Source organism: Puntigrus tetrazona, chromosome 23, assembly GCF_018831695.1.
Source record: "Puntigrus tetrazona isolate hp1 chromosome 23, ASM1883169v1, whole genome shotgun sequence".
Taxonomy (NCBI): domain Eukaryota; kingdom Metazoa; phylum Chordata; class Actinopteri; order Cypriniformes; family Cyprinidae; genus Puntigrus; species Puntigrus tetrazona.
This window is the reverse complement of record NC_056721.1, coordinates 17,422,901-17,444,313: the sequence shown is the minus strand read 5'-3', so window position 1 is coordinate 17,444,313 and position 21,413 is coordinate 17,422,901. Positions and strand designations below refer to the sequence as shown.

Below are 21,413 nucleotides of genomic sequence, written 5' to 3'. Positions count from 1 at the left end.
TTCACGAAACCCACCACGAGAGATTGATAGTCTATTGTTAGATGAGGCTGTTTGATTTATAAAAAAAAGCCCTGGTTTAGTTCCAGGAAACGACAAATCTTTCAATACGTACATAAAAACAAATCTTCAAGAAGCGCTGGTAGTAAAGATGGACAGATTTTGAAATGACTCGACAGGAAACATTGCAAAGGTACATAAATGAGGAATTTATTTTTGAATAGGATTCAAGAAATGACTGAAACACTCATGACTCTATTTACAACGAAGAAGGAGAAGATGTCAGGTTAGTTCTGGCAATGAGCGTATGACAGAATGTGAACAATCGGACTGGTTTAGGCTTCATCTTCATACAATGAAAATGTGGGTCCAAACAGTTATGGATAATCAAAAATGCTACGCAAGACGAAGCATTTTGCTGCCAGGTGTTCATAAAGCCAACAACACAGCGGGATGGTTCAGGAACCCGTAGATTTGACATCTCACCGAATCTGAAACGCAATGCGAAACGTGTATGTAAACAAGCTATGAATCCAACCACAGCATTTTTTTAACCCCAGAAGACCCAAAACGTCGCCGTGATTTATTTGTACTCTGCCGACATCTTTTTTTCATCAATCAAAAAACTTTTTTAGCTAGTCCTGGAACACATCGGTGTTTGGTTTTGGTTAGGACCATTTCAGACCATGTCAGGTTCATGCATGTCAAGTTCACAAAGCTTCTTTCATATGGTTCTGCCACTCCACAAAAAAGCTGCAGGCAACTTTGGAGACTACAATGATTGGCCTGCAGATACTTACAGTATATTTGTCCCATTTCTTTTCAGGATCATAAGGCTCCCAGCGGCTGGCGGGAAAGATGTGTTTGTTTTTTTCATACCAGCTCCTCAGCACCACTTTTCCGGCATGAGACTAGACAAACGAAGTAAAACAAAGAGCTTTGTAAAATAATCCAAAAAACATCGTGTTCGAGTTCTCAGGCTGAAACATGTCAGTGAGCGGAGGAAAAACATGCCGCTCATTGTCCAATGTTTGAGGCATCAAATCTTTATAGGTCTCTTCCTGTCAGTTTGGATGGTTCTGGGTGGATCAGATATTATGCTGACAGTCAAAAAATCACCTTACCTCATCTTTCTCAACCGTGGCATCGTTCACCAGCCGAATGTCGTCATGCACATCAAAATTAAAAAGAGGCCCTGAGGAGAATCACGAAACTCAAATTCAGTGCCATAAATACAGATACAAATCAAAAAGCTGCAGGCAAAAATATGAGAGTCAAAAATGAAAATAAAAGCCACATGTAAGTCTATAAGACTAAATGTGGAGAATAAAGTAGGAACTTACCACTTTTGCCTCTTGCTTTTGTCACAATGAAATCATAGAAACTGTGGTGCTGGAAGAAAAGCAGGTTTTTAGTCAATGAGGGATGCTTTTTCAAAAAGGCACTATGTGATATATATACAAATATTTAACATAAAATTTTTTAATCTGATTTACTATTTACTTTTGCTGGTCTTTGTGAACAAAGTCTAAACACAACGTTGTAAAGCATGTTGCATCATAAAAAGTAGTTGTGATTGTCACAAATTCGGACTTTCTGACAATCTTCATAAATGATGACGTCTCTACCAACGATTTACGAGAGATTTAAGACATGTTACGTAAGAGATTTAGGAGAAAAAAAGCATTATCTTTGTGGTGGAAACTTTACTCACATGTGGGATAATCAAATCCTCTTTAATGTACATTAGATGCTCCACCCCTGCCGACCTGAAGAACACAAACAAACTTTTATATTATGTCGTAGTCAAAAAATAAATTCACACAAACCTGCAGCAGACATTCCTGCTCAAAGAGTGTCTGGATTTTGTCTACATAGTTTTCATTCGACACCAGTTACATGACACTAAAAGCACATGACAATTAAATGACGGCATGCTTTCTGCATGCTTTCAAGGAAACCAAATTAGACTGAGCATACATTCAATATTTACTCACTGCAAGTTACACTATAATTTAACTAGAGCATGTCGCTATTTAGTAAACGTACGCAAAAGCTATTATCACTGACCAATGATAAACTGATCTAACGCCTCTATAAATTTTAAATAAATAATATCCTGATTAGCCTAAACATTTTTATTGCATTTATTCGCAATTATTTATCAACACAGAAACAAATGACCTAACCCCTGAGCATACACTATTAAGCAATTTCACAAAGCTTTAACAGAAGGTGGAACTGAATGTGTTTACCTCAGCTCACTGAAGTCTTTTCTCAAGACCTCCAGGGCTCTTTGGAGAAACTGCTGAATTGTGTTGCCTTTCTTCATCTACACAAACAACAAATACGCAAACAAATGTGCATTTAATGTTAACAACATTTTGACAATACAGGACATGCATTAGAACATTTTCACAAGAATCATTTTGGGTGTGGCTTGTAGTTCAAAAACTGCACTTGCCTTGACAGTTTTTCGATGCCCTGAGCCATCCCAGTAGCTGAACGTGATTTCAATTTCTTCGCCTAAAAAAGAGCCGAAAAACAGGTTTGTGGTATGCTGCTTTTGGCTGGTGCCTACTTCATAACTAGACATGTCAAAATTAAATTAAGTCTATAGATTCAGTTGAACCCATGGCCAGGTTCACTGATATCAAACAAAGATAATAACCGTAACGGCGCTTTGTGATCTTCATATCTTACTTTTGATCTTCTCTTGTTTTCTTTCCCACTCCTGCCTTAGTTCCTCTCTTAAACGATTTTCTTCTTCCTAAAAGACACATTTTACACACAGTTACACGCACACAAAACATCTTATTCACAAGCTATTTGGTGCAGTTTTCTAAAAAATAACCGCATTCTTCAAAATGTATAGCTATTAAATGAATGTAACTAAATGAAAATGTATTTTAAATTTTTTTCAGCGGCATGATGAGATTACAAAATTAATTAGCTCAACGTTTTTATTGTTGATGCAGGTGACGTACACATAGCGATCATTACTGTCAAGATCATCACATCATTTTGTTAAAACATTCAGTGTTTGTTTAACTTCTTGAAGACACCGCACATATAAAAGTTTTATTAGACCCGCCAACGCATGACATATACAGGCCTTACACCCACAGCACAAACGCAAACAAAGCTTCGTGACAAATTGCAGGCGACCTGTCAGACCTCAGAATCTAGATATTCACCACACCTTAATGGAAACTGCCTGGAATTAAGCCAAATAATTCCACAAACAATCACATGAGCAAAACTGTAATTCTTGTTGCAGCTGACACCGATACGCAGCTCAGAATGATGTCTCGGTGTGTGCTGACATCTGAGCAATGTCTCTGCATTTTTATTGGACTTTTATTTGATGTATGGCCCCGAGGATGTCTCACGTTACACCAGCAGTCTTGGATAACTGCATTCAGATGCCTGAAAAGAGGTCTTTTGGACAATCACTCGCTCTTTGACACAAAAGCAAATGCAATTATTTTAGACAGTTCATTTTTTTGTGGTTGAACGTGTGTTAACAGGACCTCAAAAGCAGGATATGTACCTCTCTGTCCCTGTCTGGCAGGAAACTGGTGTCCACATCTGGGTTCTTTCCTAGTTTGTTCTTCTTTACAGGAATGCCTGTTAAACAAAAGGGTACAACATACATTGTTATCTTATAGAAACATTTATTATGAACAATTAGTTTTGTAGACATCTGCTCTTTCCACTTCTGTGGAAGACATACAAATCTCCTCCTCGGTATCCTCTTCCTCCTCTTCTTCCTCTCCTTCATCTGGATTGAAGGATAAACTGGCAATCTTCCTTTTCTGCTCTTCCTTTCTTTTCTTCTCCTTCTGTTTCTCCAGCTTCCTACAAGAACAGACCAAACACGAAGCTTTAAGATCTAACTTTATACAGATTTATAAAGGACGCAGGCAGGATTTAATGCAAGAATATTCAACAACCTAGTATTTCACTTAATCTGACCTGACATAAAATATCTATATCTATATCTCCGGGCAGATTTAAATAAAGACCAAGCAGAGGATTGGGTCTGCCAAATTTGCGAAGACATGCCTGAAAGAACCTAGAGAAAAGTCTCTGTCAACAGCCCCTGAGTTCACCACATTTTGTAGATACCCACACTCATAATATTGCAGTAGGTGAATGAAGGAGAGCTACTTCAAAAGTATGCAAAAAAGCACGATCACCATCGAAATTTGGTCATAGTATTCCTGCTTTATTCAGTAGAAGTAAAATAAAAACATTTTACCTGCTAAATTTGCCACACTTTACTACAATTTTAGCAAAAGGCAAATTTGAAATGAATGAAAACGGCTTACAGCTGTAGCTCTTTTGACTGCTCCTTCTTGGCAAGCTGTTTCTCTCGTTCTTTGACCAGAGCTTCCTGCTTCGCTTTCATGTCATTCAGTGTAACCAGACCTGCAGAGAACAACAACGTCCTTCACTCACACATAATTATTTTATTCCAGTTATCCCAAAGGACAAAAAGTATCCCAATTTACAAGAATTAACCCTAAAATTAGGCTTACTGGCTTAGATAAAATAATTCCAAAGGAGGATCTTGGTTGTGACTAAGGTTTCCAAACAGATTAAATTAAAACATTTGGCATTGTCACAACAATCTAACGATGATCAAATAACAGCTCTGGTCATATCAAGAACGTCTAACATTTTCTGATCAACTACAAGCAGCCTGATCAGCTGCAAGAAGTATGTCATATCTGTAGTAAATCATATTCTCTTACCAACAGTGCTGGACTTGAGCTCTTGCTCCACAGCATCATAATGAGCAGAGAACTTTTTATCAATGTTGGACTTCACCATATTGTCCTGGAAAGGAAAAGGCCATGGTCAGTTAGGGGGATGTTATACATAAAGCATAAGCTTTTCGACTTGGACTGCGTATGAAGATTGTTTTAATAATGATACTTTTAACGAGCAGCACTCAAATCACACTCAATTGACATATAGTGGACCCAAAACTATAGGCTAAATAATGTATCGTTAAAAAGTTGCTTTAAAAAGGCACATTTAAAATGTGTCCTACGAGTAAAAACTATTTTATTTAATTAATTATGGTATGTTATTAATTTCTATCATAAATTACTGTTTAAACTACTGGGTCACCATCATTACAAAAATATTTATAAACACATGACAACAATTTTACAAATACATGATTTTACTAAAGTGTTTATTTATTGGAGAAATTTGTGAATAGTTTTGACATTTCGTATAACCTATACATGCACTTTTTGATCCAGTCATATTTCAACCTGCATCACCTTAATTCACACACTACACTAATAAAGTTATAACAACGTGATATAATACCATATAATTCTGACGTGATTTTATGCTGTCTAGAATTGGCAAGAGAAATAACCCTTTTATGGGTTAAACCATGTACATACTATCATACATAATGGAAAACTTTACATGGCATTACACTTTTGAGAAAACGTGCTGTATAAAGCAGTAATGTGGTCAGAACGGGTTGAATGGCCAGTGTGTTTATATTTCTGGCTCACTTGCCTCTGCTATCTTCTGTTTGAGTTGCTCGAGCTGTTCTCGCTCTCTTTCTCTCTTCTTCATGAGCTGCATCGCTCTCCCCGCTTCGCTCGCCGCTCCTTTGTACTGCGCCATTGCGGCTCTTTTACAAGATATTTAGAAACAGAATTAAGTCACAGAAAAAATGCCAAATAACTCCTGAGTTATGTCAATAAACAAACGAGAAACTTGTCGACTGAAGCAAGCGGTTGTGGGTAATTACCGCAGTATTGCTTCCGGTTGATGCGAGCGATGACCGCGTTCCCAAGTAAAAGTCCTCCATGTTGCTCGCCAATAAATAAATACATATTATACATGATTTTATTATTACTATTACTATTATTATCTATCATTATAATAGTCGTTTCTACGACTTTTTAGTTTAACTTTTATGGTTTATTGATTATGATATTTCAAATATATCTTAATTTTGAATGCGCAAAATTAGTGTAACTTACTATAATGATTAGATTTATCACTTTTATTCATCAGTAATTACTGCAAATCACTATAATGATTAGATTTATTTTTTACGAAGAAAACCACCATTACGTATTCAAACACAAGAGGTATATTTCCTGAAGTCTAATATGCAATTCGTATTTATTAAATAAAATAAATGATTAAATTACGTTCTTAAAGTGTCTTTTTCCGCAGAGAAGCTTCCGAAAACGCTGCTCGAGCTCGTGATGAACATATAGGGACTTTTATTAAACAAAGGCCCTTCAGTAGTGACAATCGAGCTCAAGCGACTCTGAAATCGATTCGCATCCCTGGATTGAGTGAGGGGTGATTTGGATTGAGATGAAGGCGGCGGTGTTTTGTACCGGGTTTACGCTTCTGTTTGCTTGGCTTTCTCCAAACCAAGCCCTTTACTTTCACATCGGAGAGACGGAGAAGAAATGTTTTATAGAAGAAATACCCGACGAAACCATGGTGATCGGTACGTCCGTTGTCAAATCGGCTCTCTGTGATCGGTTAGCTTTGTCGGCTAGTTTATTCATCTGGATAATTTACCAGTAGAGTAATAGACCGTTTGTCTCATCTAAAACACTTAACACGAAGACAGCTGATGTAAAATCAGATATGAAGTATAGATATGCTTATATGCGTCCATCTGTCCAAATAAATGGGGGCTTTTAGCAGCTCAGCATGATCGAGGATGTGGCAGGTGCAGCATCCTGCTTCTGTTCCTGAGATACAGGTGCAACCAGTTCCGCCAGCAGCCACATTTATCGTTTGCTTATAGTAAGCATAAATAACAGTTATGTCGACAGGAGACTTTGTACTATAATATACGTACTGCAATAATAATTATATTAAAGGAGTTCACCCCAACATGAAAATTCTGTCACCCTGTATGAATTTCTTTGTTCTGCCGAACGCAAAGGACGATATTTCGATAAGATAAGTTCAAACCAGGCTGTTTTGGGTCACTAATTACTAAATAAATGATGACAGAATTTTATTTTATAAAGCAATAATTCACTCACTCCTGTCCATCAATTACTATTTAAAATTATTTATTCTTTTTTTTACTTATTCGCTTAATAGCGCTGTTGCAAATGCTGGTAACATGCAGTGTTGGGCTTTATTGGTGTCTTTTTTTTTTAGGGAGATACAGAACACAGCTGTGGGACAAACAGGCTGCCTCTTTTCTCCCATCCACCCCCGGTTTAGGCATGCACGTGGAAATCAAAGATCCTGATACTAAGGTACGTTTCTACGAAATTTCCATTAATCAGCAAACTGCATTTGTGGTACGAGAACTAATATGGTTGTATTTGGCGATAATATCTGGGGGCCTATGCACTTCTGTGAAGTAGTTTTCGCGTTGTCCGTGTTTTCCAGATCATCCTGTCCCGTCAGTACGGCTCAGACGGCCGCTTCACCTTCACGTCCCACACACCAGGCGAGCATCAAATCTGCCTCCACTCCAACTCCACCAAGATGGCGCTGTTTGCCGGGGGAAAGCTGGTATGACTGAAATCCATCACAATACGTTTTATAGTTGCAGTCCAAAACATTAATCCGACATTTTTGAGTAGTAAGCCGTGTAATATGCAGCCTCTGTATTTAACAAATTGCATCAGATAATGTGTATGTCAAATGTAGAGAGATTTTAGTATTATATATTTGTAATTTATTTTATAATATAGTTACAATTAGCTTCTTTTAAATAGAATTTTAGCTTACATTTTAGTAATTTTTTGCTTTTTATAAAAAAAACACAAACCTAATTTAATTTATTTGAATTTGTTAATTGCTAAGGCAACGTTTCTCATTCAAATATATCTATTGTATTTCAGCTTTAGTGTAATATGTAATCATGTGTATATATATGTGTGTGTATATATGTATATGTATATGTATGTGATTACATAGTAACCTAAAAAAAACACACATAAACATATATGTGTGTGTGTGTGTGTGTCAAATTTGTATGTTTTTGAAATGACTTGTATATCAGTAATTTAATAGATAATAAAACATTACATTGCCTAATTCTGTAGGCCTATAAGTGAACATAAAAATGTGAAAGCTCCTATCACGCTGTCCTACAGAGAGTACACTTGGACATTCAGGTTGGTGAACACACCAACAACTACCCAGAGATTGCAGCCAAAGACAAGCTGACCGAGCTGCAGCTGAGGGTCCGACAGCTCCTGGACCAGGTGGAACAGATCCAGAAAGAGCAGAACTACCAGCGGGTGAGTTTCAGCGGCAGAAACATGCTTCAGGTTACGCTGAGTGAGGTGGTGTTGGCTGAGCCAGACTTATAGGGATCCGTGCACTGTAAATGAAAAATTATATTATTATTATTATTTTGATGACATGAAATGGTTGCGCCCGGTGAGCTACACACCTCAGAAACTAAAATACTGATATGATGACCATAGCTAATGAAAGCGCTTACAGGTGGCATAGCATTTGTAAGCTCTTTCAGTTGCCGCGGTCTACTAAGAGTCAAAAGCATCAGAGCTGAAATGGAGAGGACAAAGAAACGGTCTTTAGGAAGTTTTACTCGTCTACAGGCATCTTCTCATTTTGTCCAACTCTTATTATCGCTAAGAAAATGGCTATGAAAGTCATACATGGCTTCTCTTGTGGCCCTTTGACTGAAAATTACAACCAAAAATGACACAATATGGTATCTTAACTTTGTATTCTGACATTTGTTACATTAAAAAGCCTCAGTATCTCAGCAAGTGCAACCATTTGATGTCGATGCAGAATATACAGTGCACGTAAAATAATGACGCCCCAAAAACGTTTTTTACAACACCTTTCAGCAGAAGACATCATTAACATTGTATTAAGCTATTATATTAACACCCAGGGATCCCTTTCAGCCATTTATACTTAAATCTGCGCAATATCTGAAAGCAAGTATCTGCTCAGGATGTTGAAACATTTTTGGCATCTGTCTTATCAAAATTAGTACTGTATCTAGTGGAGTTATTATTATAGTTAACCATAAAAACATTTTATTACTTGAAATGTAATATACTTCTACCGTCTTATACTGAGTGTAATGGCAAAATGATTGTTTCGTTACTTTTTTTATTCATTTAGAAAAACATTTGAGTATTTTTTTGTTTGTTAGATATAAGTTTGTGTTTTTGTGGCCGGAGGCAGACAGTGAGCCGATCATAACCTTATTGATCAGTTTAGCCTTCTCAAATCATCCTGACTTGCCTAGAATAAAATATATAGATATACTAAAACAGATCAAGCATATAACAGTGTTTAAACGTTAAACATAATAATAAACGTGCGATACGAAGGTTTTAGCGTCCGCTCTCTGCAGGGCATAGTGGCAGCAGAAGAATCTCTTGCATTTTATAGCCTAGTGATTTATTCCACAGTACCGCGAGGAGCGTTTCCGTATGACGAGCGAGAGCACGAACCAGCGCGTCCTGTGGTGGTCTATCGCTCAGACCATCATCCTCATCATCACCGGCATCTGGCAAATGAGACATCTCAAGAGCTTCTTTGAGGCCAAAAAGCTGGTGTGAAGATCAGACAGAACTACAGAGACAATAACTCAAGTAACATTCATTTCCGTCGTGGTTTAAGCATGGAAATACTTCTTCTTTTTTTTTTTTTTATTCAATTTGGTACAATTTTATCTAGAGCAGATAAATTCAGACACGATGAGCTTAAACGGGCAGAATAATAACAACCCTTAATTCTGCTGTATGACTGATAACCCTTTATTATACACGTCTCTCATCTAGAGCGTTGGTCGTTTTACTAAAACGCGAGATAGGAAGCTGTTTTGCCTTTAAGGTGATGATCATACTGCTACGGTCACGTCAAACTTCAAGGTTGTATTGCCGATAAATGTGAAGAATCAAGCCAGCTAATCATTTTCAGCATTTTTCAACGTTTTTAATGTGTATATATTGAGGTATTTAAGATTTTGACAAATTTGTGGCTTTGTTTTCATATTCTGTGCGACTCGGGCTCTCAAATACATTCGATGTTGGTGATTTTGAGGGGGATATTATTCAAGCTAACTGACTATAGCTTGCAGAGTAGCTGCTTAGACCAAAAACAAAAATACATGTTTTGAGAATTTTCTTTCTTGGTGGTTTACAAAATATGTTTTTTTTGTTCTTTTTATGCTTTATTTATTAACTGCATTGACCACATTTAATCACAGGAATGTATGTAACGAAAACTTTCTGGGGTTTTGTTCAGTTTGAAAAATATATGTTGTTTATAGGATCTTTGGAAAATTTTGTACTGGCTTCTTACAAGTACCAATTTATAAAAATGCTGGTTTGCATGATGCACAAATAATGCGACAACTTGAAGGTTATTTCTAGGTTAACACAGCTGTATTCTCAAGTGTCACTCAAGCTTTGTAATAAACTGTTCATCAGTGTGCATGCAGATGCTTTAACTGTACACTTGGTACTCAGTCTTTACATTGTTTGACACATCGTTCATAAACACTGCTTCCGTGTCTATATTTTAGTTGTTGCTTTGAATTAAATGGGTTTTAAAATGACAAATGTTCTCTGTCTTTGTGAATGAGCAGCAAAATATACTTAACTTACACTAGAAAATGAATAATTATTTAATTAAAATCATTCAAGACTTTGGGGTCAGCAATAATTTAAAAAAATATATATTATTAAAAATTAATACTTTGTTACCAAGGATATATTTAATTGATAAAAGCAGCTAAGACTCTTTTTTTTTTTTTGTTCTTTTAAACTTTCAGTTCATTAAAAAAATTGATTCTACAAAATTAAGCAGCATTTTAACATTTTATAAAAATCATATAATGTTTCTTGAGCATGAAATCAGCCAATTAGAATGGCTTCTTCCTTACCATTAGAAAAACAAATTACATAAAAAATAAATAAAATTGTTGTTTTTTTAAACCAATAAATGAATGCCAATTACTTTATATAGCATTATATATTAATAAAATGAAATACTAAAGTTGACCACTGCATTTATACATGCCACACAAATAATTTTATTTTCTGTTGTTTTATTGCTCAACTCTGCTAAATTAATTAAATATTTATGTACAATTATCTATAGTCAAGATACAAGATGTTATTTGACACACAGATTGAGGGGAAAAAAAAAAGTTAATTTCTGTTATGGCTTTTCACAAACGACCACAAACAGTAAAGCCATTAGTTGGACAGAATACTGTATTAATCCCAAAAATTTTAAAAGAAAAATATATGAAGAGATTGCCTCTAAACAAGCTTCTAAGAATCAGGATAATCTCTCTTTTGCATAGTAAAAGGCCTCAGACCCTCAGCTTCTCTGAAACACCATCATCATCTATTTCACTGTGGTCATTCATTTCACTGCATCTTCATTTTTTATGTTCTGTGCTGAACCCAGTGACTGCTGATCAGTGCTAAACTCAACACCAGTGTTTCAGGTGATATGAAATACTACATGACTTACATGACAACATCACACACACACACACACACACACACACACACACACCAGTCCCGGCACATCTCACTGACACGGCTTTCACGGCAACAAGTGGATACTGAAGCAAGACTATATAAATGTGCTATTTATATCATTTACATTTATGGTTTTGAACAAAACAATACAAGGACACGCTATAAAATATACCTACACACTTCTATAAACCAAAATGATACATCCTATTGTTTTAATTAGATGTTAAAATGGGTCACTAACATCTAACTGAACAAAAAAGACAAATTATACCTTACATCTACGATTGGCACAACGAAACCGAGCATGTGCTGACCCTGTGTCTGATAAAAATAGTCGGAAAACCAAGCTTAAGGAATTTACAAGAGGGCTGGAGGACACTTCTGGAGAGCTTTCGACAATAAAAACAGCTTCAGGAAGTAAGTTTAGTATTCCAGTTACTATATCACGCTTCTTGCTAGTTCTTTCGCCACAGAAGAGCAGGACAGCAGCATTAGTTAAGACATATTAAAGGCCCTTGACTGGTGAATGGTGAGCCCAGTCATTGGGAAGAAGCCCAAGAGGTCCCACAATTAGTTCGGTAACCTTTTTTTCCCCCATGATTCATTGCTCGGTGACCGTGAGCCGGTCCATTTTCCTGGCTGCTTCCTCACAGACGACCTTTGGCTTTCTCTCCGGACTGGGGCTTGGGGTGTTGGGGTATTCTCGGGTGCCGAAAATAGTGCTGCCGACGCGTACGTTTGTAGAGCCAACCTCGATCTATTTGGAGAAACAATACAGTTGAGGTCCCACTTTATATTAGGTGGCTTAAACCGCTATGTATTTACATCAGCAAAAATGTACAATGTACTTATGTTCATATTGTATTGCAAAACACTTTTGCTGCTATTGAGGTGGGATACGGGTAAGTTTAGGGTGGTATGGGTAGGTTAAAGCGTGGTTTAACGTGTAAAGGATGAGATAAGAGTGTAATTATAAATGTAATAATATGAATTAATTGCACATGTGGTTTTTTTTTTTTAAACATAAAGGCAACGTAGGTGCACTGTACCAAATGATTCAATTCAAATGTTAAGACCACTTAAAATAAAGTTGGATCCAAACTGAACAAAAGTGACTTTACAATGAAAAGAGTATATTGAAATGAAACAACACTTACCGCATGTTCAAAGTCGGTAGACATGCCCATACTGAGCTCAACCTGCTCTACTGGGATCTTCAGGCTTTCACAGACTTCCTCGCGACGTTTCAACAGCATCTACACACACATAAATTCATTTAATACTTGCATTTAACATGCTATGTTGTGAAATCCTTGAATAACAGCTCCTACTGTATATTACATACATACACACACACACACACACACAAACACACATATATTAATTACTGTATTTCTAATAACATATAAGTGTTAAATATGATGCATCCTTGGTGAGCATAAGACACTTCTTATTCTGACCCCAAATTTGGTAAATATCTTTTAATATTTCAGAGGCTTCAAGTATGCAAGTCCAGCTGATTCGATGCACCTGGAAATCGGGGTTAGGGCCTTCACTGAGGTCGTAACCGTAACGGCCGATCGTCATGAGCCCCGCAAAGTCAAGAGCAGGGCACTGAGACACGATGTGTTTTACCATGTTTACAGTCTCATCAGGAGGCAGGCCATGTTTACCTGATGAAACACATCCAAGAGAGACGATCACGCTGAGGTTTCAGAAAAACAGTCATCTGATACACTGAGAAAAGATTTCGCATCAAACAACATCTGAAGCTTTGATACGGGCTATTTCAACAAAATTGCAAAACACATCTGAAACCCAGTAGGAGGCTCCCAAATGTGAATCTCTACAATTCACAAACGTCTAATTAAACGCAAAGCATCGAAAGGGATTTTGTAACATTAAAAGTTCCGCTCTGGGCCAAATGTCAAATTTCTTGACTTTCACTGACTAAAAAGCTGAATTTCCATGACATTTTTTTACTCCATCTTTGAAGCGGTCATTTTGTATTTGCCTTAGTTAACCAGTAAACTCTGGTGACTGCGTTTGACTTAAGTGATTGCCAATTTAAGGGAATAAAATGGTACTGAAAAATTGCCACAGGGATCAACGCTAAGGATTTTTTCAGTGATTCAAATGATTACTTTCCCTTTTAATATTTTCACTAGCCTTGCCACAAAACAAAAAATAAAATAAAAATATAGTTTTATAGACTAATTAGAATAATAACGTAATTTTCCACACAAATGGCATTTGGGAAAATAATTGCAGCGCAGTTGCTCTAAAATAATAAACTGGATTTGACAAAAATCTCAAATATTAACTGACTTTCAATGTCTGGAACGGACCTTTTAAAATTCCACGATATTCCATAAATTCCACGACCGGGGGTAACCCTGTTTAAAGTATTTAGGGACATTTCATTTGTGCAGTTATACTAATTAAATGTTAAATTAAAAGTTACAACTATTTTAATAACATGCCTGAAAATAACGAAAGTCGGATGTGCTGTGACACGTTGAAAAAAAACTATGAAAAATAGGCAATAGTGAAACGATACGCCACGTCCCGCACAATCCTTATAAAGATTACATTTAAAAAATACTGTATTTAGATAAGAATTTATAATATATTCAGAGCTGACGATGATTTGGGTGAAGAATACTCACTGTGCTCTCCGCTGGTGTTGATCTGAACCATAATCTTTAAGTGCTGTGTGTTGGCAGCTCTCATTTTTTGCCATGAGCTGTTGACTTTTTCAGCCAGTTTTATAGAATCGATCGTCTCTACCATATACAAGTTTGGGACACCTATGATTGAATTAAATGAATGTGGGTTAATTCAGAATAAAACCTATTACTGTCCAATATTTCTAGGTAGCTACTGCCAATCTATTATTTCAATTTCAAGTTAAGAAACTGCTTCGCTCACTGAGGAGTTTGTTGACATTATTCTTTTGCAGATGACCAATGAAATGCCACTTTATTTCAGGACATGACGAGACAACCTATAAAGATGTTTTACAGCGATTAAGACATTTGATCGAAAACAACTAAACAGATACATTTAAATTTGTGTGACTTCATACCAAGGGATGAGAAGCTTTCTCAACAAGTTCATTTACCTGCGGAAAAAGAGGATATTTACTTCGAAATACTCGACTGAGCTTCAAAACGTGCGTGCATGCTTATTTATTAACTTACATAATTCTCTCCAAAGTTCCGTTGTCCGTGTTTGTAAGCCTCCACCACCATCTCCGGCGGTTTAGTCTTACTAACCGCAACCAGACGAGGGGCTATACATGGTAACGTCTACAAAAGGAAAGACAAATCCCGTCAATAAGCTTATTGCTTAGTGTTTAGGAGCAATGTCAGAAATAAATCTTTTTCACAATATTAAAATACTAGAATCGATTCCGGAGGCATTTTTTGCAAAAGTGTTGTAAAATTATCAGATAATAAGTGCTAAGTATTGTTACTTAATATATAGTATACACAAATTATATAACATACAGTTGTGGCCAAAATGATGACCATTACAATTAATGGCAAAATAAATTAGATTTCATGCCGACACACTACAACAAAAGATAAAAATAACTTGACTCAAAACCGCTGAAGATACTAGTGTTCTAATATTTCTGGCCACCGATACACACAATAACACACACACACACAATAAATATGATTTGCTTTAACCTCCAACCGCCGTCCAACTTCAAATCTTCATGTGGCAATGTGTTTGCTCCTCGTGTACACAGCGAAAAGTAAGGGCTCGATGTAATCTTAGAGTTTGAAGTGCATGTAATTGGCGCTTGTCATGCAGATTTCATTTGCCGGAGCGTGACTGCTGAGAATTAGATATTTCATGCAACATGCGTTCATTCACACAACGTCCTTCCCCTTGAGTAGTAGTTGCACGCTTTTCAAATTTAATACCGTCATTCCGAATACCTAATAATAATAATAACTTTACGGCTCTACAGTTAACATGCAAAAAATGTCATTATTAACCGGCTGTCACTCATCCCTTGTTACTATACGGAGCTCGCTCGCGCGCGCGTGTGTGTAAAGGTTGAAGAGATTACATAACCCTGCCATAACAACACGGTGAGCACAGGTGTATAGTTTGCTTTTTAGCGTGTTTTGAAAGCACGGTTTTGTTTAGTATTCGACTCAAAAGAAAGCGACGAAAACTGACCTTCGGGCGCCGGGAAACCGCTTGATTCACCCGGTCCACCACCGCCTGCACTTTCTTCCCAACCTCCTCCGACATCACTACTCTCCACATAGCCTCAGCGCTCGCGTATACACTAGCCGCGTGACGTCACGGGCAAATCCGGTCAACTACCAGACAAAATAAAAGTCTCGCCTCTTCTAACGAATATTGGTTGCAGCTTACCTACGCGCAGTAAATAAAAAGCCAACACAAGAAACAGGACAGTATAGTATACTTTCAGTATATTAAAATGATAATAATGTTTTTATTGCAGGCTATTTTATATAGCATTTATTTTCTTGGACCAAGACTTTTTTGTCATTTCCTGTCCTATCACTGGCAACAGAAAAGCATATCCAATAAAGCTATATCAGACTAGGAAACACTGTACATTTGGGCTGTTCAGGCACATTTGTCAGTTTAACAGACTTAAGTCCTAACAAGACAAAGATTATCGATTTACTTTCAGCGCATACAGCTAGCAAGGCAGTGAAAATGTTAGAACAATCAAATATTAACGAAAAACGAATGACAAAAAGACTTTGGATTAATCACACCGTAGTCCATTTATTCACAAAAATGTATGAATCGTGTACACAAATTTCTACAGACATAGGAAGGTACATAAAAATAAAAGGAAGGTGTTTATAAAACAATATTTAAACACAATCGAAGATTTCAGAGTTAATATTAAGCCTTTGTTGTAAAAAGACATGAGAAAATGGCCTTTTCTATATTTGCTGGGTACAAAAAAAGAAAAAAAAAAAGCAGGGAAAGAAAGTGGACGACATCCTCATACTCGTTCAAGAGCCTCCAACATGATTATACTGTTTCCTCTGATCACCTGAAGAGACAACAGAACAAAAACCAAGAGCGTTTATCACTGCACACAACAAAACATGAGTGATTGAAATGGGAGAATTAAACAGCTGTTTGTCGATCTTTGAGTGATGTATTAAAGACCTACAATAAATTAAACTTACCAATAGAAAACTTACCATACAAAACGATTGTCTGAACATAACGTCTATCCATATGACACTTGTGCCAGCTTATGTTTAACATTTGAGCTATGCAACGTTTGATACCAGATTGTGATATTAAGTACTCACCACCATCCCAATGGTGTTCATTTGTCCTCCAGGAGCCATTTCTATACAGTCATCAACGACCAGATTCATGAAGGGGTCAAAACCACGCAAGATGCCCTGAACGTGACGGCCACCGTTGAGCTTCACTGAAAACAACATCCAAACACAAACACGTTATTTGAATCGACAGAGAATCTGAACAGAGTTATCACGTGGGTTTATGAGAACGTCCATTCAGATAAGGTCATTTATTTCCACTCAAGATTACGATCACAATTTATTAATTTTTTTTATCTGGATAATATTTAATTAGAAAATCATGCACTATACTCACGTGAAAGCTTCTTGTCCATAAACCTAAAAGACAAAAATGTTTTTTTTTTTACTGATTTACAGATATATGTGCAGACATCCAAAGCTAATTCATACGAAAGTATAACAAAAACGAAATCGATAGCCGGTGGGTTCTGCGCGGTAAATAATATAACGTCGTTGTGAAATAGATGCAGACAAACCGGCTAGAGAAGAACAACGCTATACTCAATTACGCTCGCATTTCAAAAAGACTTACGATCACGATCAACAACAGGCTCGAAATACTTACTTCTTCAGCTCTGGCGGGTGTGCTTTGCTCATGTTTATTTGGTCGGATCAAATAGTTTTGTAAAACAAAAACGTTTGAAACACGTTTCAAACAATGTATGAACAGTGGCGGAAGTGACGTACCGGGTCGCGGGATTTTCTGAACCAGTCACCGTGTGCGACACCGCCCCCTACTTTAGCGGAGAATGAACTATAATAACTTCAAATAACAATGAAGTTCATGTAATGTCGACTGCAAAAACCACCAAAGCTTTTTAGACAATTTATTCGAAAACAACGCCAATGCAATCCTTACATGAGGTAAATTTTCTGACAAACATTATTCAACAGAAAAGAAAATCATCACACATCTTGGGACAAAGCAGGTGATACTGGAGGCATCTGCAAGTAAACACACCCAGACAGTAATGCAGAGAACTAAATTTAAAACGCCTCCAGCCTGTATTTTTCATAAACGATTTGGGGTTAAAATATAGTTATATTAGCACTCATCATTTGCAATGCGAGTCATAAAGTAAATATTATACAGTGTTCAAAGACGAAAAAGGTCAGTGCAAAAAACAGCTGAAAAATCACTGCAGCCTGTTTGGTGTTAGGAAGAGAAAATGTTAGATGTGTTACATAAAACATCAGAAACAAATTATTATTAAAGGTTAAGAACCCCTGATATACAAATCAGTTAATTAAAGGGACTTGTCATCTAATCTGAGGTCTCATATCTGCATTATTCATTCATCCAGTCTAATAAGAAACTTATGAAATTACACTTGCGATATTTGGTCTGATAGCATATAATAACATGTATACAAGGCTATCTGTAATGATTCTACAACTTTAGAAGAATAAAGCTTACTTTGCTTCATGTAGTTTACGAAATACAAATTTCGCAATGTAAGTAAAACGCTATATAATAAAACAAGCTGAAACACTTCAGTAGCCGAATCTAGCAGATGCAAAGATATTATATCCTCCAACTTGACAGACAACAAAAAAGCAGCACATACATTTAATTGGTTTTGTGTTTCAGCTAGGCACTGGCCATTTAGAAATCAGAAGTAATGTATGTGTTAAAATATCTCACAGTTACATAATGGATATGACTTCTACATGTACATCTGTATAGAGGTATATACACATAGAACCTGAAGCAAAACTGTGCTTTGAGTTTAAGTGGTTTTAATTAGGTACCCGTATCTGACGAAATGCAATTGTTTGGCTCAGATTGGTAAGATTGAATTATCCTGCGCACAACATTATACCCACAAAATCAAAACCTGTAAAATACTGATATTTATACAGTTTAACAAAACAAAAAATGCCTGATGAATGGAATTCCTGATAGCCTGAACATCTGCGGAATTACTTCACTGGCCTTAAAAGCACAGTTCACCCAAAACCCTGTTATCATTTACTTACTCTCATGTCAAGATCGCATTTTGAAAATCGAGCCGAAATTGACATCTATTATATGGAAAAATAATTTGACAAAACATTTTGGTTATCATTTTTCAAAATAGCTTATTTTGTGCTCCACAATATATTAGAGTGAGTAAATGATGACAGAGATTTTAAAATAATAGTTCACCAAAAATATATTTTTTTTAAATTTTGTGTGTCACAAAAACCTATATGCAAACACAAAAAATGTAAAGAATATCCGCTTCTCTTTTTTAATCACTTTCATGGTACTTGTCTAAACATATGCAATGGTTCTTTTAAAAACAAAAACAAAACAAAAGTAAACAAACTAGTTTAGAATTACATGTTGGTGAGAAAATGAGTGAACAATTTTTTAAAAAAGAAAGAAAGAAAGAAAAAAAAAAAAGAAGCTCTTTCAGTCGTCACTGAATTCATCTTCATTTTCACGTATCAGATGTTTCTGGCAGTGCTCTAGAAAAGCGCTCAGGGCTATGAACGCCTCGGCACATGGCACACAGTGATAGACTTTCTTTTCACAATCTTCTGGAATCTCAGCGAGGGGAATCCCACCCGTACACACGCTACAACACCTGCACGTGTCGGCGGGTTGACCGCGTTCCTCAGGGAGCTCCTTGTGGACTTTCTCGTGGACGTACAGCTTCGCTTTGGAACTGAAGACCTGTTCGCATGACGTACAAGGATACTCGGCGTCCTCGTCTTCATCACTAGCGGTTTGCTCTTCTTCCTTTTGCGCGGTTTCCATCAAAACGGGTAGATTTTTGGTCCTAGGTCTACCTCTTGGTCTTTTTCCTGGGAAAGGTTGGAGCTGCTTTGCTGCCTTTGAGCAGGACGCAGCTGTGTCAGTGCTGGATGATTTGCCATTCAATTTGAGGTGGATCTCGTGGTGAGAGCTGTAGTGTCTAAAATGAGCCCGAAGCGTTAGATGGTGCAGGAACTCTTTTCCGCAATGGAGGCATGGATACGTTTCACCTTTCCGCCTCTGCCTGGTGGTCTTCAAAGAGGTTCTCTGCAGTTTCCTGACCTTTATCTCCCGCCGGTGTTCCTCTTTCCTGTGCTGATGAAGCAGCGATGTCTTAGGAAATGATTTGTCACAGGAACGGCATGGGAACGACATACTCGAGATGAGAACTTTCTTCTTCTTCTTGAATGTACTAACTATGGCTACTCTTTTGTTCTCTGTGCTGCTTTTCACGTGAGCATGGGAAAAGCGCATGTGGCAACCAAGTCCAGCATAAGAACGGAAGGTTTTGTGACACAAAGTGCATGTGGGAATAGATGAGTTGGCGCTTGGAGGAGATGGAGGTAAGGAGGCATCTGAAGGCGGAGGAGGTTTGAGGGTCTTGGCGGGCTGACAGCCTCCCGCTTGCTGGTGGTGAAGCAGCTCTTGCTTGTGGCTGAAGCCTTGTCCGCATGGAGCACACGCATAGGGGCTATTATCGTGATAAAAGGGATCTTCTGCTGATTCAGTGCCGCAGGAAGGGCAAGAGGAACCCCTCTGAGGTTTCCCCATGCACGTCTGGCACATGGATGAGGCATGAGAACATTTGTGTAGCTGCAAACTCGAGAGCAAAACAAATTTTTGGCCACAGCATTGACAGCAATGGAGCTTTTGTAGTGCATGCTCTCTTTGCTGGTGACGCTCAAGACTTTTCAGGTCGGAGAATTTGTGGCCGCAGTCTTTGCAGATGAAGGAAGACTTTGATTTTGGCTTGTACTCAATGCAAGTGATCAGTTGGGCCAGTTTAGATAAGGTGTCCGACATGGGTCTAGCCCTAGTGGGAATCTGATCACCTTTTGTCCCATTCCAGCAATGAACAGAATCCATATTCCTATAAGGAAATGAAAAAAAAAACGCAAATAAAATTCAGACCATTTAAACTAATTCAAATCTGACTTGTAACAATGTAACATTTTATTTATATATTTCTGTAACTACAATCTTTTTAATAAAACCAGTTTGCATAATTAACCTGGCGAAGATAACAAATGTAAAAATAGTGAATCAAACCGATGTTCTGGCTATAAAATGAAGACACCCACCACAACTGCACGCAGCATTACTGTAGCAGTGACACAGGAAGAGTTTGCTAGTTGTCTTGCTATGCTGTTTACATGCAAGTGACACACAAACTTACCCGTTCGAGGACTTTGTATCACACAAAATAGGTTTCTCGCACATCTATGTGGACATTACAGCAGGCGTTTTCAGGTTCCTAAACGCAAAAACGCGAAAATTGTGAGTCTAAATCAATGCACACGGACTTTCACTTCAACTTCCACGCGCTTCTACAAAACTTAACGTAAGGCAGTTTGGAGAACTACAATTCCCAGCATCCCCAACGCGTTATGTAGTAAATGGACGTGAGCATAAAAAAGGCTCATTTATTATCATTCGTTTAAAGTGGCTCAGCAAAGACCTCGTTATAGCAATATAGACGTTACATTTTTATTTTAACAAGAGCATTTATCAAGTGTTCGTATTTAGGAAAATAAATAAATAAAGCGGAAATAAAATATTAAATTTTAGATGACACACACACAC

General features: G+C 37.2%; 5 protein-coding genes across 5 annotated transcripts; 1 reads left to right on the top strand and 4 right to left on the bottom strand.

Moving 5' to 3' along the window:
• Positions 1 to 186: 186 nt before the first annotated feature.
• fam50a (family with sequence similarity 50 member A) lies at positions 187 to 5,797 on the bottom strand. The gene is made up of 13 exons (XM_043225294.1): positions 5,548 to 5,797; positions 4,758 to 4,842; positions 4,332 to 4,431; positions 3,734 to 3,858; positions 3,551 to 3,627; positions 2,701 to 2,767; positions 2,462 to 2,523; positions 2,253 to 2,329; positions 1,712 to 1,766; positions 1,341 to 1,389; positions 1,122 to 1,192; positions 798 to 908; positions 187 to 488 (listed from the first exon to the last, which is right to left on the bottom strand). Exons 1-13 carry the CDS (start codon positions 5,656 to 5,658, stop codon positions 480 to 482), a joined length of 999 nt encoding a protein of 332 aa, XP_043081229.1. The 5' UTR covers positions 5,659 to 5,797; the 3' UTR covers positions 187 to 479.
• A 503-nt stretch (positions 5,798 to 6,300) lies between these two features.
• On the top strand, positions 6,301 to 10,582 carry tmed4 (transmembrane p24 trafficking protein 4). The gene is made up of 5 exons (XM_043225107.1): positions 6,301 to 6,505; positions 7,177 to 7,277; positions 7,414 to 7,539; positions 8,127 to 8,273; positions 9,432 to 10,582. The coding sequence occupies exons 1-5, from the start codon at positions 6,367 to 6,369 to the stop codon at positions 9,579 to 9,581; spliced, it is 663 nt and encodes a 220-aa protein (XP_043081042.1). The 5' UTR covers positions 6,301 to 6,366; the 3' UTR covers positions 9,582 to 10,582.
• Positions 10,583 to 11,600: 1,018 nt separating this feature from the next.
• Positions 11,601 to 15,857, bottom strand: LOC122328977 (pyridoxal phosphate binding protein). Its single transcript, XM_043225106.1, has 8 exons — positions 15,720 to 15,857; positions 14,723 to 14,830; positions 14,608 to 14,643; positions 14,451 to 14,526; positions 14,189 to 14,329; positions 13,050 to 13,192; positions 12,677 to 12,775; positions 11,601 to 12,276 (listed from the first exon to the last, which is right to left on the bottom strand). Exons 1-8 carry the CDS (start codon positions 15,807 to 15,809, stop codon positions 12,121 to 12,123), a joined length of 849 nt encoding a protein of 282 aa, XP_043081041.1. The 5' UTR covers positions 15,810 to 15,857; the 3' UTR covers positions 11,601 to 12,120.
• A 427-nt stretch (positions 15,858 to 16,284) lies between these two features.
• On the bottom strand, positions 16,285 to 17,581 carry snrpg (small nuclear ribonucleoprotein polypeptide G). Its single transcript, XM_043225428.1, has 4 exons — positions 17,433 to 17,581; positions 17,163 to 17,185; positions 16,850 to 16,974; positions 16,285 to 16,581 (listed from the first exon to the last, which is right to left on the bottom strand). Exons 1-4 carry the CDS (start codon positions 17,462 to 17,464, stop codon positions 16,531 to 16,533), a joined length of 231 nt encoding a protein of 76 aa, XP_043081363.1. The 5' UTR covers positions 17,465 to 17,581; the 3' UTR covers positions 16,285 to 16,530.
• Positions 17,582 to 17,680: 99 nt separating this feature from the next.
• On the bottom strand, positions 17,681 to 21,194 carry si:ch211-148l7.4 (uncharacterized protein LOC563603 homolog). The gene is made up of 2 exons (XM_043225427.1): positions 21,007 to 21,194; positions 17,681 to 20,700 (listed from the first exon to the last, which is right to left on the bottom strand). Exons 1-2 carry the CDS (start codon positions 21,048 to 21,050, stop codon positions 19,266 to 19,268), a joined length of 1,479 nt encoding a protein of 492 aa, XP_043081362.1. The 5' UTR covers positions 21,051 to 21,194; the 3' UTR covers positions 17,681 to 19,265.
• Positions 21,195 to 21,413: the final 219 nt, after the last annotated feature.

Bases quoted from the DNA above. Each gene is read 5' to 3' on its own strand.
- tmed4 (XM_043225107.1), top strand. From the start codon at position 6,367: ATGAAGGCGGCGGTGTTTTGTACCGGGTTTACGCTTCTGTTTGCTTGG. The intron at 7,540-8,126 runs GTATGACTGAAA...GCTGTCCTACAG, and splicing joins TGTTTGCCGGGGGAAAGCTG to AGAGTACACTTGGACATTCA. The intron at 8,274-9,431 runs GTGAGTTTCAGC...TTTATTCCACAG, and splicing joins AAGAGCAGAACTACCAGCGG to TACCGCGAGGAGCGTTTCCG.
- si:ch211-148l7.4 (XM_043225427.1), bottom strand. From the start codon at position 21,050: ATGTGCGAGAAACCTATTTTGTGTGATACAAAGTCCTCGAACGG. The intron at 20,701-21,006 runs GTAAGTTTGTGT...ATTTCCTTATAG, and splicing joins GATACAAAGTCCTCGAACGG to GAATATGGATTCTGTTCATT.
- snrpg (XM_043225428.1), bottom strand. From the start codon at position 17,464: ATGAGCAAAGCACACCCGCCAGAGCTGAAGAA. The intron at 17,186-17,432 runs GTAAGTATTTCG...TTTGTCTTTTAG, and splicing joins CACCCGCCAGAGCTGAAGAA to GTTTATGGACAAGAAGCTTT. The intron at 16,582-16,849 runs GTGAGTACTTAA...TTGTCTCTTCAG, and splicing joins TGAACACCATTGGGATGGTG to GTGATCAGAGGAAACAGTAT.
- fam50a (XM_043225294.1), bottom strand. From the start codon at position 5,658: ATGGCGCAGTACAAAGGAGCGGCGAGCGAAGCGGGGAGAGCGATGCAG. The intron at 4,432-4,757 runs GTAAGAGAATAT...TGTTCTCTGCAG, and splicing joins GCTCAAGTCCAGCACTGTTG to GTCTGGTTACACTGAATGAC. The intron at 1,767-2,252 runs GTAAACACATTC...TGTGTTCTTCAG, and splicing joins AAAGACTTCAGTGAGCTGAG to GTCGGCAGGGGTGGAGCATC.
- LOC122328977 (XM_043225106.1), bottom strand. From the start codon at position 15,809: ATGTGGAGAGTAGTGATGTCGGAGGAGGTTGGGAAGAAAGTGCAGGCG. The intron at 14,644-14,722 runs GTAAGTTAATAA...CTTTTTCCGCAG, and splicing joins GGAACTTTGGAGAGAATTAT to GTAAATGAACTTGTTGAGAA. The intron at 14,527-14,607 runs GTATGAAGTCAC...ACATCTTTATAG, and splicing joins AGAAAGCTTCTCATCCCTTG to GTTGTCTCGTCATGTCCTGA.